A 17,330-nucleotide genomic window follows, 5' to 3' on the forward strand; every position below is an offset into this window, starting at 1 on the left:
TAAATGTTTGTGCAAAGAATGAGTGTCTATACATCTAGTGGGATGTAACATTGAAGATTTCCTTTACCAGAACAACAGCAGCAACCACCACAGCAAAAGATGCATCAGGCAGCGAGTGGAATGACCAGTTTTCAACCATCACACATACCCATGCCAGCAAACGTAGAGGAGCTTCAGGCGTCGGAAAAGGTACAGTATGTTGAAGACATGGTAGAATTTAAGGGTGTCATTCAATTAACTCGACAGATGTGAGAAGTACTGTATTTATAAAGACTACCCTATAAAAAGGATTACAATAGTTAATAGTATAAAAGATTGGCTAGTTTCTTTCAGCCATGTATGATTTTATAATATTGTTGAGAACTTTATAAAATAATCCACCTACTGAATTTCTTCTCCAAAATGCACATTTCTAAATGAAAGATATTTGAATTGAAGTTTATTGAATCGAGAATATATAAAAATATGCCCGGTAACCACCCAATTTTCACATTGAACATTTGAAGGTACAGATTGACTTGGTAATTGGGGTTGTTCTGTATGTAATTTAAAATGCATCTTTGCACAGGAACACACCCTATTGGCCTTTTTATACCCGTGTATCACTTCACAACATAAAGTACATTTGTGCTTGCCTATCAGTGTTTGGCTCTCTGGCTACAAAGGGGATGCCCTGCCTACTAGCCTTGTTGTGCTGTACTTGTTGCATTATAGTTGAACAATTCTGACAATCGCATTCTTTGTCGAATCTGCTGTTAAAGTTGTGGATGGAGGTGGCTTCCACTTCATCTTCTCTCTGTGCATTTCACTTGTTGACAACCTGTATGAGTATTTTCATGCACTTTTTATTTTTGTTTACCAGCTTAAACTTGTCCTCTAATGTATAGTTAGAAAGGCTTGGTACTTTCTCCTGGTAATTACATAATTACCTTGTCCTATTTTTTCTCAATTTAAAGTGGCTATCATTGTTCACCTTGTTTATTCCCTTCAGTATCTTGTATGTTGTGATCATATCTCCTCTGTTTCTTTTGTCCTCCTGGGTTATGAGGTAAAGCTCCTTTAACATATTCTAGCTTAAGCATCTTGGCTCTGGAACTAATCTTTTGCAAACCTTGGCACTTTTTAAATTTTAGTTTTATTTGACAAGGTGTGTATTTCAGGCCAATGCTGCATATTCCAGCAGCAAAAGCTGTGTAGATTGCTTTGAAATAGTCCTGATTTAGGTTTCTAAGCTACTTACTAGTGTTCACCAGCATCCCATATGCTACCAAAACCACCCTACCTTTGTGCAACCCGTTCTCGCAAATTCGTAAAGTAAATATTGACTTATTAACTACGTGCATAGGTGATATACTAAACATAATAGAAACCCTTAAAAAGATTCATAGAAAACACCGACCTTACCTAACCTTGTTAGTATCTTAAGATAAGCATCTTATTGCTTCGTAATTACAATTATTACCTAACCTATAATAGGTATAGGTTAAGTAATAATTGTAATTACGAAGCAATAAGATGCTTATCTTAAGATACTAACAAGGTTAGGTAAGGTCGGTGTTTTCTATGAATCTTTTTAAGGGTATCTATTATGTTAAGTATGTCACCTATGCACATATTTAATAAGTCAATATTGACTTATTAAATTTGCGAGAACGGGTTGCTTTGTGTGCCTCTGGTGATATTGTTGGACTCAAATGATATCCTCTCTCAAATCTTACTCGAATTCCTGTAGTTGCTTCCCATTTATGGTTATAAACATCTTCTGGTCTTTTCTCCTTTTCCCCATCCTCATTACCTTACACTTAGTGGATTGAACTCCATCAACTACCAGTATGTTTTCCCACTCCTGGAGTTTGTAAAGGTCCTGCAACATTTTGCAGTTCTCTATTATTACATTCCTCATTAGCTTTACAGAATCTGCAAATAGCAGCATATATGAGCACACACACTCTTGGGTAGCTCATTAATACAAGTTAAGGACAGTAGTGGTCCCAGGACCAAGCCTTGGGGATCCTACTTATTATATTCCTCCTGCTGGAGACCTTGCCTCTTGACGTTTTGCCTTCTGTCCTTCAGGTACTCCCTTACTTTGTTTAGTGCCTTCCAATTACCCCAGCTGACATTTCCATCTTTTACGCCAGTCTTTTGTGTGGAACAACATCGAATGCTTTTGACAGTTTAGGAAAATGCATTCTACCCAGATTACATCTTTCCTGGGTAGATTTCAAATTCAATCAGGTTTGCTAGGCATGACTTCCTCCTCCTCAGTCCATGCTGACATTTTGTTACTAAAAGTTTAGTCTTTCCAGGTGCTCACTATTCTCTTCTCGATTAGTCTCCAGCACTTTATATTTACTTGTTATTGACACTGGTCTGTAATTTAGTACCTCCTGTCTGTCCCCATTCTTGTTGTGCATTTCCTAATGCCTGAAAATTTGATTTGTAATATATAACATTTAATTACTGTACAACAGTCATTGTTTATTTGTATACCAATCATGTCACTTGAGGCCTAGTCCCACTTAACTAGAGTAAATGTCAAAAGTAATAATAATTATTGTAACGTTTTGGTATAATGCAAGCCTAGCATTCCAAAGTATCATAAAGTCTTTGTTTTTCACTTGAGCAAACCTAATGACCAATCACTAAAATTTCATTCACATACCTACAAAGCCCATGAAGCTTGTATTAGTTTGACAACTACAGTATTAGTTGCCATTTAATTCTTCAGGTTACTTTTTCATTAGAAAGCCAACTCTCTCCTTACTCCTCTAATTCTCTTACTCCTGCTTTAATACTTCCACTTTTTATTCTCATATGAACCTTGCACATTGAACATTTTTCTCGCTTAACTTTTAACCTTCCATTCTCATGGTTTTAAACTTATTTCCTTTGCATTTAACGAGGACTGAAAATGCCTACTGCAATTTTTGTGCCCAGGCAGGTCAAAGCCCTAGGTTCAAGGGTAATTTTCCCATATGGAAAGGTATATGCTTTCTGATAATTTTATTATTCAGCAATAAATTGTAGGAGAGGGGGGAAAAATAGGTTTATGAATAACATAGGAACTGTGCTGTGCTGTAATTGAATAAAAGTACAGGTATTTGGTAATTTTTTTCTCTTTTGCAGGCACGTTTCTCTCCTCGTCGCAACAGAGATGTTTCTTCACAGTTGAACCAAGTGGGCAGCTTGTTTAGCTCAGGGTTCATGGGCAACCAAGGGTCACAGAGTGCCTACAACCGTGGAACACTGCCTGTTGACTCTCACGTTGATGTTTATGATGCACGCATCACAGTTTCTTTGTCTTCGGTGAGTTTGATTTATACCTAAAGTAAGATCCTTATTGTATATAATAATCATTCCTTAGACACCACATAGAACTGAACCATGTAGTAAGTATTTATATTTGAAGAGTCCTTGTTTGAAAGTTTATTTTTGGGAAAGTTAAGAAAGTTATACACAACATAATGATGCAGTAAGGCATCTCTGTGAAGCTTTTTTTGTTTTTTAATAAGTTATTTAAAATTCAAAAATATTTAAAGGATGAATACTACATGGTAAATTGGGCACCACTCCTCATTTCCTTAAATGTGAATATCCTTGTATTACTTTGGTACACCACAACCAGGCATATGCAAATGCCTTTGGGAAAAGACCTATTTGGATGCAGACGAGTCAAAAGATTTGGGTGGTACTGGTTTAACATTTTTTTTAATTTAATATTCATAAATGTTCATGTACATTTATTGTACTTTAGTTTAGCTAATGAGCCATGCTAATTTAGGTTATAAAAACTACATAGTGGGTATCCATTATCTATATGATGTAATGGAATGATGAGCAGGTGAACTGCATATCGCTTGCTACACAATTCTTGTGACCTTTGAGAGCATAGTGTAACAGATATTCTGAGTGGCAAAATGTAAGCTCAGGAAAATAAAAAATACAATTAAACTAAGGTTTTCATACTGGTGATATGAAATGCCCAAGGGTAATTATTTATACTTGAGTGAAACATTAAGTATAAATGGTTAAGTATAGTGATACTTAACCTAAAAATGTGCATATGATGAATCCAGAAATGTGTCACAAAAAAATAAAATGCAGTTAGCCTGCAAAATTGGTCCTGGGTTCGATTCCTTGGCAGTGTGGTGTTTGGGCTCATTTTGGGAATTAGTGTTGGAGGTTGCATTCTGGGATATGTTAGTAGGGTTATATGGACTTTTACACAAGTCAAACGGGTTTCTGTTCCCAATAATGTTAAATGGTGATTTTCCCTTACATTATTTAATATTTTACCTAATTATTATTTGTCTTTTACCATCTCTTAACTTAAATATAGACACTTGTTTCACACTGGTTCTGGTTGGAATACTCCCACTTGCACAAATTTTGCACATTGCATATTGATCTTGACCCACAAAAATTTCTCTAGCTTCTCGTGCATATTTCACTTCATACACTTCTTTCTTCACATAATCAAATCACTCCAGTTTATCACCTTCCCTTCACCTCTATGTATGACTCGATGCCCACAAGGCATTTGAGAGGAACAAACTTGTCTCTGAACACACCCACCAAGACATCCACATTGCCTTTTAAGCCTTGCACACCCCCACTTTCCAACCACTACTTTGCATCCATTCACCACTTGAATGAAGCATGAAATACTTGTTGACCAAACAATAGAAAGTGAAGGGATGACGACGTTTTGGTCCGTCCCGCACCATTCTCAAAGCGATTGTGATGAGGCAAAGGCAATAAATAGGCGAGAGAGAGGTGAGAAGAAAATCTTAGAGGAAGAAAAAGAAAGGTAAAAGTTATGAAAGGTAATGTGTAATAAAGGGGATAGGAATAGGAATGAGAAAGGGATCGTAAGAGAAAACATGGGACAGAAAAAGGAAAGAGAAAGATAAATGGAAGGGTAAGCTTACGTTAGGTCATGTTTGTTAAAACGTTTCCTTCACCACCTTCCCTCATCACAATAGACTTGAGAATGGTCCAGGACGGACCGAAACGTCGTCGTCCCTTCACCTTCTATTGTGTGGTCTGGTCAACATACTTTAGCCACGTTATTGTGACTCATCGCCTGCATAGAGAAAACTGTATTTTCATTCTGGTTTAATTAATTTTTTTTATCTTTTCAGGTGATGCAAGCAAATGTCCCCAAGCCTTATGGAATTTCAGGGAAGGCCCCAGTTCATCTAAACATGCTTGGTGGTCAGTGGGCCCAGGATGACAAGTATGTCTCTGGTGACCTCCTCGACCACCACCACTCTACCATCATCTTGAAGAAAAACCCAGGTACTGCCCTCATAACCTTTGGCAGTTTGGGACTCGGATCCCTCGTGAAGCGTGTTGCTCTGTTAAAACTGAGTGGACTTGATTATAGAGGTCTGGAGACTGTGTGTGGCAACAGTAGAATAGACTATTTAAACAGTCGACGGTTTTCTTCGTGTACTAACAATGTGTGTACCCCTGTTCTGTGTACCCATATGTTGAGGTGAGAGATTGCCTTTGCACCCAGGCCTCATCTTCTTCGGTGAAGGGCACGAGATTTATCTTGCAGACAGTTTTTCATTTCGGTGCTTGACAAAAAGGGTGAAGCACATTACAAACCTCCAAAACTGTGCTGCAGGTAGTATGTCCTGTTGCTTTGCAATGTGTAGCAGCACCTTGGAACTGTGTAGTGCTCTTCCTGGGCAGTAGGCTTTCATGGCATTTTACTGTGTTCTGGTGCTTTATAGTGCATCTTGGAAACTCTCGTTACTTTTTTTTTTTCTCCTGCATTTCTGCAAGTTTTGTGTTTTCTTTCACTGGCTGGCTCTCTGCTGGTGCCTTCCTTCCCATCTCGCCTTCTTTTTTTCCTATGTCCCTAGTATTGTGGTGTTGGGCACTGGACATAGGTTCTCTTCTGGCCTCTTATAATTTGGTCCTCCCCTCTGTTCCCATTTGTTGCGTGTCGTGTGCATTACTGGATGACCTCTTTTGAATCTTGGCTTGTGTTGGTGGTAGAAACCTTATTTTAGTAACCATTTGACTTTAGTATTCAGTGTGGATCTGTTGGAATTTGAACGAGACTGCAAATTTGTGCATGCAAGTGTGTGCGCGCCCCAGTCTGTGTATCCCCATTCCATGAGGACGGTGCTGTGCATCATCTTGGATTGACTATGTACCAATGGGTGTCACGTTAAGTTTTCTTGTTCCAGATTCTTCTCTTGGCCCTCCTTGGTGTCCCAACTTGGTTCCCTTCCTTGTCTTTCTCCTCGCTTAGGATTTTGGGTGTCTGTATCTTATGGCTTCCTGGGCAGTTTTCTGATCCTAGTGTTGTTTCTTGGCCAAATTGATTCACAGTACTATAGGGGAGTATGTTTTCATAGGTCTCTCTCTCTCTCTCTCTCTCTCTAAGTACATTATTTGTTCCTTTGCTTATTTTTTCTTATGGCCTTGTCTGGTCAAGTGGCTTATTCTGACTGTTACTACATCCTATAATGGCACCTTGGTGGTGCCACTATGGCTTAGCTTTACCCCTCAATTTTTATTTCTCCATTAATAAAATTTGTTAGCCACCTTCAGCTTTGGTTTCATCCAGGGACAACCTTACTTTCTTATGGCCAGTTCAGCCCTGGCTCCTGATTTCGGTGTGTGCCAGCTCCCATGTTCCTTATTTTTATTTCTTTACATGGCTCAGCAATTTATGCTCAACACCATTGCATCATATATAATTGCTTTGGTAGAGCTACATCTTGATTTTTGGCTAGATTTTTCTAGTTGTCTTTGAAGCTTGGCAGCCTTTTTAAAAAAGCAAATCATTGCTGTGTGCTGTTGATGCCCACTTGGGCATTTGATAACGTGCCTGTCCTTCGTCGTGGACAATTCAGATTCGTGCCTCTTTAGATGGTTAGTTTTTTCATTAGTACATTGTTCAAACTTTCAGGCAAGTACGTTTACTAGCTTTCTGGTCTTGGCTTGTTTTATCAGGAGATGCTTTTGTGCATTTCCTTTTGTTTTATGCTTGGAATGAGAAGACTTTGTTCAGGCTCGATGCATTCAGTTACAACCATGAACAGTTATCTTCAGGCTTCTCAGAGTACAGTACTGTACTACTTTTGAGCTCTTCCTGATACATTTTGATGACATGTGGCATTGTGTAAAAGGAATCCTTATGGGTGACACACACATTGGTTGAATTTTAGTGTAATGTTATGAAGTGAAGCTAAAGAATTTGATTTTATTTCAGTTTGTAAAGATATTGGTAAAAAAAAAAAGATTCTATGTATAGCATCAGTAAAACCACTTGTTCACCATCTACTTTAAAATAGTCTGTTAGCCGAGTTGTTGGTTCAGTGTGGTTCCACTGGCACACTGCTGCTTAGTGCTATATAAAATACATTGTGTACAAGATTGTGTGTAATATTTCTGACAGGCTACAACAGCAGAATTTAGAATGAATTAAAATTCTTAATATACTTGATGTACAGTATTTTCTCCATTTTTTTCCTTGTACTCCATACTTCAAAGCATAGACTTAGTCTGCCTTTCGTGCAAAATCTATTGTGTTAGAACATGTTAACGGTGGAGCTAGGCTGGGTGGCAGCTGTTTGTACTAGTCTTGACCTTAATATTGGACCTGTTTATTTAATTTATTTTCTTTATTTTCAGTGGAGTAGATATGACGGGGTTGATAAAGAGTTTAGGCATCAACATAGGAAGGGTGACCGAGGGAGCTGCTGCTGCTGTGGGTTGTGAAACTTCGGCTCCATGCAGCTGCACCAGAGGAACCTCTTGGCGAGGTTGCAGCCACAGAAAGTCTTCAACGGGGAGACGTGGCAGAGGCTGTTGCCGCTGAAGTAGCTGGTAGTGCTAACAGTGTAGAAGTGCCGTAGATTTGAACACTGTGAGAGCAGCAGGGGCTGCCACATTTGTAGTGGCATATGCTGTGCATAAGGTGTTTGCTCCAGCACGTATAGCTATAACACTTACCGCCACTCCTTTTATTGTTAGACATCTACGAAAAATTGGATTTTTGAAACCACCCAAACCTAAAGCAAGTTAAGGCTTTAAAATTATAAATGCTGTTAAAAGCATTGGAATAATTCTTAATATTAATTTTTAGATTGAAATGGTCATTATTCTGATGAATTAGTGGGATATACAAAATATTGGCAAATTCTGTAGTCCTAAAATTGTAACAGTTGTAAACCTAATTTGCTCAAAAGATTTGCACATTAAATCTAAGGCTTATTGTCTCTTATTCATTAAAATAAGCCTTCATTACTTGATACACATGATGGCTTGCAGTACTATATAGGGTTTGTAATTTATAATTTTATATCAAACGTTCTCTTGAAGACATTTAGTGCTTGGTGATGGCTTGTAGCCTCTTGTTGCACAGACGTCCGTTGAATGAACTTTAGTGTGTACTAAATTGGGACCATGTTCAGAAGTTTCTGATGATTTGAATGTTTATTGATTGATCTCTGCTTCTGTGGGTGAGCACAGTTGTGTAATTTTCGCAAAGATTTATAATTTAGGCAATTTAAATTAAAATACTGTAATTATGAATTGTTTTATTTTGGTTACGAATGATTTCAGGGTTGTGCTGCAGTGTGGTTGTTTCTTTGATGCTATATAATACATGTAATACTGTACTATAATGAATGAATGAAAGAGATATTTACAGCTTGTATATAGTTTTTTATTTAAAATGTTAAACCTTTTCACTATTACACAGCTTTTTTGTTTCTTACTCAAGAGCCAATGCTTTTCAACCTGATGAAATTGAGAAAGGGGTAAATTTGTGATTGACTTTGAGCAAATCTGTGATGTATATAGCTCTAAATGTGGTACTTTTTGCTCTTTACACTTCTGCTGCTGCTGTACAGAGTAGACAGTGGGAGGCTGTATCGACTTGATTGACAGTCACATAAGATTAGTGTATGAATAGCATGTGGGAGGCACACAACAAAACTCAAGTGATGTCTCTGACTAAGATCTTATGGTGGGGCATTCACTACTGTCAAATTTTACTTTACCATAATATTTATCACATGAATCCATTGTACTTGACAAAAACTCATGAATCTGTATGGTACTGTGCTGGAACAAAGGTGGACTACTTTAAGAACAAATTAGAAAAGTTCTTGCAAGAAGTACTGGACCAACTGGGCTGTTGTGGATATATGGACCTATGGGCAGCTGCAAGCAACAGCCTGTTGGACCAAGTTATCACAAGTAGAGCCTAGTTTCATGCCGGGCTTGGGTAAGTAAGTAATTATCAAAAGAAGGCACCAAACTGGGAAGGCTATGTAGCACCATCAAATACGCAAAATAATCAGAGGGCGCTAAATATCACCAAGGATGCCAATACGAGAACAAAAAACGCATAAGGCAAACGATATCAAAAGTATCCGAGTCACCAAGAATTTCTATCGAGGGACAGGTGACCGCGAGGGGCGGTCGGAAAGCAAAACACACGCTCGTCCTGGAAGTCAGGACATTCAAGAAGGACATGCACGACCGTAAGAGGAACAATGCAACTAGGACAATAAGGAGCAGGGCGGCGCTCCATCAAGTGACCATGGGTTAAGCGAGTATGGCCAATACGCAACCTCGCCAGAGCTGTTTCCCACCGCCGGTTACGGTGGAAGGAGGACGGCCACGAAGAAACACAACATTTAAGAGTACGTAGCTTGTTACCAGTAACAGACAACCAAGAAGCCTGCCAACGGGTAAGGACTGAGGAATGGATAACCGGGTAAAAGTCGGAATACGGAATGCCTTTACGAGAGATGGGACAAGAGCGGACAGCTTCCTTAGCGGCAGCATCCGCACGCTCATTTAAAGACACACCAATATGGCTGGGAACCCAACAAAACTCAACCGACTTAAATTTACTGTGAACGAGAAACAGCCAATGCTGGATCTCGACAACCACTGGATGAACCGGATTAAAGGACCCGAGAGCCATGAGGGCACTACGAGAGTCAACAACAACCACAAAGGAAGACTGACAACGAGAAAGCAGGAGACGAAGAGCAAAGAGAATAGCATAAAGTTCCGCTGTAAAGATGCTAGTCTCCGGAGGCAAGCGACACATATAAGTGCGATCAGGAAAAACAAACAGAGTAGCCAACACGTCCGCTGACTTAGACCCATCGGTGAAGACAGAAACGGAGCGGGAGTGAGAAGAAAAGTGCTCGAGGAAAAGGCGTTTTTAGAACCGTAGGAGGGGTAAAAGCTTTAGTGATACGGGTCAAGGAAGTACAAAACCGCGGAAGAGGGACCCTCCACGGGGGCAAAGAAGGAACAACACGAGGAGAAACATCAGAAATACGAACGGAGAGAGAATCCTGTAGGCGAGATAACCGGACAGAAAGAGGGAGGTGGTGAAGAGGAACAGGAACCGCAGGAGGGGTAAAAGTTAAAGCACGACAGAGGCGAGAGGAAGGATGTTGCAAGGACCGCGCAAGATAGCGAAGACAGTAGCGATCACGGCGGTCCAGGAGAGACAGGAAGCCAGTGTCAACATATAAGCTAAGGATGGAGTCGAACGAAAGGCACCAGAACTGAGGCGCAACCCAGTATGGTGCAAAGCATCAAGACGGCGAAGAGTAGAAGGAGAAGCAGACGAGTAAGCAGGGCAACCATAATCGAGCTTAGACAGGACGAGAGAGGAATGTAAAGCAAGGAGAGTGCGCCTATCTGCCACCCAAGAAGTATGGGACAAGACCCGAAGGAGGGTAAGGGCCTTAGAGCACTCAACACGGAGGTAAGAGATATGGGGAGACCAAGACAAACGAGTGTCAAGGAATAACCCCAAAAGCTTCGCGGAATCTTTGTATTCAAGGGGATGACCATAAAGTGACAAAGAGGGACGAAGAACAACCCGTTTCCGCGTAAAAGTCATGGCACAAGTCTTAGAAGTAGAGAACTTGAAGCCATGACCTGTGGCCCAAGACGACACGGCATCAATTGCAAGTTGAAGCCGGCGTTGAAGGAGAGGCGAATCATCACCCTGACAACAAAGGGTAAGATCATCGACATAGAGAGCGGAGAAGACACCAGAAGGAAGAGAGGAAAGAAGACCATTGAGGGCAACAAGAAAAAGAGTAGTGCTCAGAACACTACCCTGGGGCACACCTTCGTATTGCTGAAAAGAGGGAGAGAGAGCGGTACCAAGGCGCACCCGAAAGGAACGACGAGAGAGGAAGCTGCGGAGAAAGAGAGGGAGATGTCCACGAAGGCCAAAAGAATGAAGTTGAGATAGGATATGATAACGCCAAGTGGTGTCGTAAGCCTTTTCTAGGTCAAAAAGGACGGCAACAACGGAGGTCTTCGCAGCAAAAGCAGTACGAATATAGACCTCCAAGTTCACCAGGACATCTGTCGTGCTGCGGCACTTGCGGAAACCAAATTGAGAAGGGGAGAGGAGGTGATGGTGTTCCAGGAACCACATCAGACGAACGTTAACCATACGTTCAAAGAGTTTGCAGACACAACTTGTGAGAGCAATAGGGCGAAAGTCCTTAGGGGAAGTACCCAGAGACCCCGGTTTGCGAACAGGGAGGACAACGGCATCGAGCCAGTCCTCAGGGACTGACGACGACTCCCAGATCCGATTATACAGACTCAGTAAATACTGAGACGTGCTCGGAGGGAGATGGCGAAGCATCTCATAATGAATACCATCGGAGCCCGCCGCCGTAGAACCGCAGAGGGCCAGGGCAGAACGAAGTTCAGAGAGAGAGAAGGGATCATTATAGGGAAGCTGAAGATGAGTGCAGAAATCTAAAGGACGAGACTCAAGGACAGATTTACGAAGAAGGAAAGATTGGGGAAGATGAAGACCAGAGCTAACAGAAGAAAAGTGGGAACCCAGTTCGGAAGCGACCTGCAACGGGTCCGCCACAAGAGTATCATGGAGGTGAAGGACCGGTGAAACATCGGGAACGAACTTACCCGCTATCTTGCGGATACGCTTCCAGATCTGGGCCAGAGGGGTCTCGGACGTAATTGTTGAGACATAAGATGCCCAACATTCACGTTTAGCCGTACGGATGGCCCTACGGGCCACCGCACTCGCCTTCCGAAAGAAAAGAAAAGAATCGGTCGTCTGCCTACGGCGGTGCCTCTTCCAGGCTGCACGCTTACAGCGGACAGCCCGAGCACAGGCCGCCTTCCACCAGGGAACGCACTTCCGTGGACCCTGAGAGGAAGAGCGAGGAATAGAGCGGAGGGCAGCGTTGAAGACAGCGTCATGAAAAAGGAGGAGAGCGCGAGAGAGAGGCAGAAGGGAGAGGTCAGGGAGAGCAGCACTGAGGGTAAATAGGGTCCAGTCTGCCTTAGCAAACTGCCACCTAGGGAAAGAGAGGGAAGGGCGAAAAGAGAAAAAGGAAACAAGGATGGGGAAATGATCACTTCCATGGAGGTCATCAAGAACCTGCCACGTGAAATCTAAGTAAAGAGAAGAAGAGCAGAGAGAAAGATCAAGACAAGAAAGGGTGCGAGTCCGAGAGTCCAAATGAGTGGGCTCACCAGAATTCAGAAGAGACAGGGAAGAAGAGAGGAGAAACGGCTCAAGGAGGCGACCCCGGGTATTCGTCAGAACGTCACCCCAAAGAGAATGACGACAATTGAAGTCACCCAGCAGGAGCACAGGCTCCGGCAAGGAGTCCAGGAGGTGTTTCAAATCAGGAAGAGAGAGCGGGACACTCGGGGGGAGATAAATGGAACAAACTGTGTACCATTTCCCCACAAAGATACGAGCAGCAGAACAATGGAGAGGCGAAGGAAGAAGTAAAGGAACAAAGGGAACATCAGCCCGAATCAAGAGAGCAGAAGAATTAGAAGGGGGGGGGGGGAGAGAAAGGAATAGCCACGAAAACGACCAGGACGAGCACCAAGCATTGGCTCCTGGAGACAGACACAAAGGGGCGAAAACCGCGAAATCAGAAGTTGGAGTTCGAGGAAATTGGCGTAATAACCTCGAACGTTCCATTGAAGAATGGACAACGACGAGAAGAGAAAGGACAAAAACAGAGAACAAGGAAGGAACAAAGGCGAAAGAGCAACAGAGCACGTTAAAGAATATCAGGGTCGGGATCAGGGTCAGCAAAGTCAGGGTTAGGGGGCATGGGTAAACTGAGCAAAGACGGAGGGAAGGAAACGGGAGAACAGATCAGAGGTGGGCGGGCAGGGTCCGGAGGAGGAGGAGGAGGAGGAAGAGGAGGAGACAACGGAGAGGAGGAGACAACGGAGAGGAGCCGTCAAGGACAGCAGCAGGAGGAGGGGGAGTAGAAAGAGGGGAGCGCACCCCAGCAAGAGCAGCAACCGAAAGGGAAGCAGGGGCCAAAGAAACCTCCATAGCAGGAACAGGGGGCGCAAGCACTGAAACGGGAGGGGAAGGAGCAACAGAGCCAGAAGGAGGAGCTGAGGAAGAAAGCGAAGCCTTCTTACCCGCCGGGGAAGAGGAAGGAGAGGAGCCAGGCTTACGCTTCTGACTTAAAGAGACCGGTGTCCCAGCAACTACGTACCGGGCAACGGATTCCAGTGTCTCAACAGGAGAAGCCCGAACAAAAGCACACACGACGGCCGTTAGGAGAGCGATGGACATCCGCCCGCACCGACAGGCGGTGGGGAGAGCCGATAGATGGAGGAAGAGGATGGGAAGGAGGATCGGAGGGGGACGAGGAAGAAGACACAGAAGACACGACAGACCGGGTAGAAGGAAGGGGAACCCCAGACAGAGGACCAGGAGGAGGATCCTTCGGGAGAGAACCCAAAGGAACAGAGGAGGGGGCAGTGGGCGCATCAGGGTCCAAGGCCCGGAAACGGTTGTGAGTCTGAGGAAGGCGGGAAGGACGAGGAGAGGAAGAGCGCAACACGCGAGCGTAAGAGATATTAGCATAAGGCGGGAGCCGGCGAACCTGGCGCCTCGCCTCAGGAAAAGATAAACGCTCCCGGTGCTTCAGGTTGAGGACGGCTGCCTCAAGCTTGTAATGGACACACGCACGGGAGAAGGTAGGATGGGCCTCACCGCAGTTGAGGCAACGAGCCTAGGGAGAAGTGCACTCCGACTTAGAGTGACCTTCGCCACCACACAAAGGACAGAGAGAGACAGTCCCGGAGCAGCGGAGGGCACCATGCCCAAACCTCCAGCACTTGTTGCAGAGCCGAGGAGAAGGAATGTACTCCTGGACAGAGCACCTGGCACCAGCAAGAATGACAGAGGGTGGAAGGGTCCTACCATCAAAGGTAATCTTCACAACCCGGAGGGATTGACGGCGACTACCACGAGGGGGAGGAGTAAACGTGTCCACCTGGAGAATAGAATGGCCCTGGGCAGCGAGGATATGTCGAATATCGTCGTGGCAGTCGCGCAGGTCCCGAACACCGGTTGCAACATGGGGCGGGAGCAAAATAGTGCCAACACTGGCATTCAACTGAGCGTTCTTCGAGACCCGAACGGGGGTCTCGCCAAGGCAGGATAAGGCAGCCAAGCGGGAAGCAGCATCCAGAGAAGGAGCAGCAACGACACGCGTACCGAGACGAGTGGGGTTGAAAGTAATGGAGGCATCCACGGAATCAATGAGATGTCGATGAAGGGAGAAATCGTCAGGAGGCGCAGAATCAAGAGGGAGGAGATCAAAATATTTGGCCCACGAAGCGGGACCAAACAAGGCTTGATAGGTAGCAGAACTGGAAGGAATCGAGCGAGGGCGGCCGTGACGAGGACGGCGGTGAGAACCCCCAGAGAGAGAGGGGTTAAAAGGCGCAGTAGTTACAACTAGAGAAGGAGCCGCGCCAGGGGACGAGGTAGTCACCACTGGGGGCTTGGGGCTCGACCCAACCACAGAGGAGGGAGGGGAGCCAGGGGAAGGAGTCAGAGAGGCCAAAGGAGGAGCAAGGTCGGGGCCCAATGCAGCGGAGGCTACAGAGCCCGGTCTTCCAATACGGACCGACTCGGGGGCTTGGTCGCCCACCCCACGAGCCTGAGAAGGTAAGCCAGAAACAGCCGAAACAGGGGTTATCATCTTGACGAAAAGAAGAATTCACTCACGAATGTGCCCCCACACCCACAATGGAGCCACAATTAGAGGCAGGACACCCAACAAGAAGCTATCGCCGATCTTGTCGGGGCCTCCTAGGGGTGCGTCGTGAGTATACGCCCCACAAACGCCACCTTAAGAAACCGACAGTCCGTCGGGTTCGGGTTCACTGACGAAGTGGGGATTGACAATAAAAGGTTCCCCTCGCTTTCTACGTCGGGTACTGCAGGTCTACGGGTGCATGAGTATGCCTCCTCAAGCACCCGGGCGTCAAAAATAGAAGAAGTCCATGGAAGAACCAGAACGAGCAAAAGGTTGGCAGGAAACGGCAAGCAGATAGGAAAAGAGGGGGGAGAAAAACGAAACAGAAGGAAAAGGAAAAGGTGCCCAGCAGAATTGGAGAGGACGGCAGCAGGAGCACAAGGCTAGAAAAGGACAGAGGACTGTCCCAAGGAGCATCACACTCCGGCAGCCGCCCACTAAGCCCCCACACGGCGACAACGAGCTGAGCGGGGAGGGGGCCGGGCTTGGGTAGTAGAACTCCTTCCGAGACCCCTCTCCATATCTTGCTGTCATAGTACTATACTCAAGAGCACGTCACTCTTCTTTATTGAGAGGTAGTTTGTACCCCATACTCGTCCTGTGATTGATAACACAAAGGTACAGTGTTAAACAGCCTGAATGGTTCCTGATCAGGTTTTTGGAGGCTACACAAACATTAGCCAGCCATGCACATGTTGACAATGTTACCCTCTTGATGTTTATGTATTGCCATACACTGCAGGGTCCAGCAAGTTCAGCAGAACTTCGGTTTCAACTCTTGACCATGTCGTAGCTCAGTCGATTAAGGCAGCGTCTGGGATGCTCCCAGACACAGGTTCGAATCCTCGTCACGGCCCTTGTTGATTTGTTCAGAAAGGGATATGTTTGTAATATACCGTATATACAGTATCTACCCGACTTAGGTACCTTCCATTTAGCACTCCCTGCTGGACTTGACAGCTGGTTTTGATAACTATTTGGAGCTAACATCTCATTTACTGAAGCTTCCAATAGAGGTGGAATAAGATTGCTCTTTGAATTTACTAAGCTTGCCCACTAAGTAAACAAGTGGCTGTTATTGGGTTGTTGTGGTACAACTTCATTTAAGTCGATGCTTTTCCACCATGTTTTTGTGGAGTGTACTTGTCTAGTTGTGCTTGCAGGGGTTATACTTGCTTCGGCTCTTTGGTCCTGCCTCTTAACTGTAACACGTTGTGTCCAGATTCCTGAGCCTACTGGGATCTATCATAACTACATTTGAAACTGTGTATGGAGTCAGCCTCCAGCGCATCACTGCCTAATGCATTCGATCTGTTAACTACCTTGACACTGAAATTCTTTCTAAAGCCTTTGTGGCTCATTTGGGTAAGTTTCGGTACTAAGTTTCCACCTGTTTACCCCCCCCCCCCCCCCTGTTAGTGTTCCACCCATGCTAAATAGTTTTTGTTCACCCTGTCAATTCCTCTGAAAACTGTGGGAAATGTGTGTGGGAATGTATTTCTCTGGAGTGACTGGGAATGTACCAGTCTCTGCAATTTTATGTGGGAGGGATGAATGAATGTGTGTGTGTGTGTGTAAGCGAGAGGGAAAACGTGTGCCTGTGATATGGACGAGCGGTGTGTGGGAATGAGTGAATTTATAATTTTCCTTAATGTTTTGAGAGCCCAAGAGTTACTTGGTTATATTTAACAAAGCATTTGCAACTTTCCTGCTTTAGGAAGTAGGGTATAGCTCCATACAGATACCTAAATTAGGTGAATACCTAATTTAATGATTGACATTAATGGGGTGCGTGTGTGTGTGGGTGTGTGTGTGTGCGTGCACTTGTGTGCTTGTTGACCATTTATATACAGTATATAATAGACCAAAGTGTCCAAATTTTCAGTGAAGGTGCTGTTGAGGTTATACTTATAAGCTGTATATATGTGTGTGAAATTTTACAATAAAACTACTGTATATTATTTTCCTTGATCATTTTCCTCCACTGTACTTACATGGCACTCAACCCTCTCATGAGCAGTCTTGATGTGTGGTGAAGGGAGGAGGCTAGCATACTACACACATGTGATCCACATGGCAATAGTGGCTTTTGAAAATTTTCTGCTCTTGTCAGGCTGATCGTATTTCGTGCACGGACACACACACAATCTCTTCCCCATCGTCTGCCAAGGTGCTATAGCTCCTGTGGGCATAAATCTTATCTGATGCAGGAAAGGGGTATACATTAGAGACTTGCTC

At 44.2% G+C, this 17,330-nt stretch overlaps 2 protein-coding genes across 2 annotated transcripts in view; both read left to right on the forward strand.

The window, feature by feature from the left end:
• LOC138359921 (uncharacterized) overlaps positions 1–17,330 on the forward strand; it is a 407,357-nt gene that overhangs the window by 315,226 nt on the left and 74,801 nt on the right. The window lies entirely within an intron of this gene.
• Positions 72–7,758, forward strand: LOC138360014 (uncharacterized). The gene is made up of 4 exons (XM_069319911.1): positions 72–189; positions 3,130–3,309; positions 5,148–5,304; positions 7,663–7,758. The coding sequence occupies exons 1-4, from the start codon at positions 100–102 to the stop codon at positions 7,668–7,670; spliced, it is 435 nt and encodes a 144-aa protein (XP_069176012.1). The 5' UTR covers positions 72–99; the 3' UTR covers positions 7,671–7,758.

The sequence above is a fragment of the Procambarus clarkii genome, chromosome 94 (genome assembly GCF_040958095.1).
Source record: "Procambarus clarkii isolate CNS0578487 chromosome 94, FALCON_Pclarkii_2.0, whole genome shotgun sequence".
NCBI lineage: Eukaryota > Metazoa > Arthropoda > Malacostraca > Decapoda > Cambaridae > Procambarus > Procambarus clarkii.

What these genes read in the sequence shown, in the direction of transcription:
- LOC138360014 (XM_069319911.1), top strand. Translation starts at nt 100, where the DNA reads ATGCATCAGGCAGCGAGTGGAATGACCAGTTTTCAACCATCACACATA. An exon ending in AGCTTCAGGCGTCGGAAAAG is followed by an intron (nt 190 to 3,129) that starts GTACAGTATGTT and finishes TCTCTTTTGCAG; the next exon opens with GCACGTTTCTCTCCTCGTCG. An exon ending in TCACAGTTTCTTTGTCTTCG is followed by an intron (nt 3,310 to 5,147) that starts GTGAGTTTGATT and finishes TTATCTTTTCAG; the next exon opens with GTGATGCAAGCAAATGTCCC.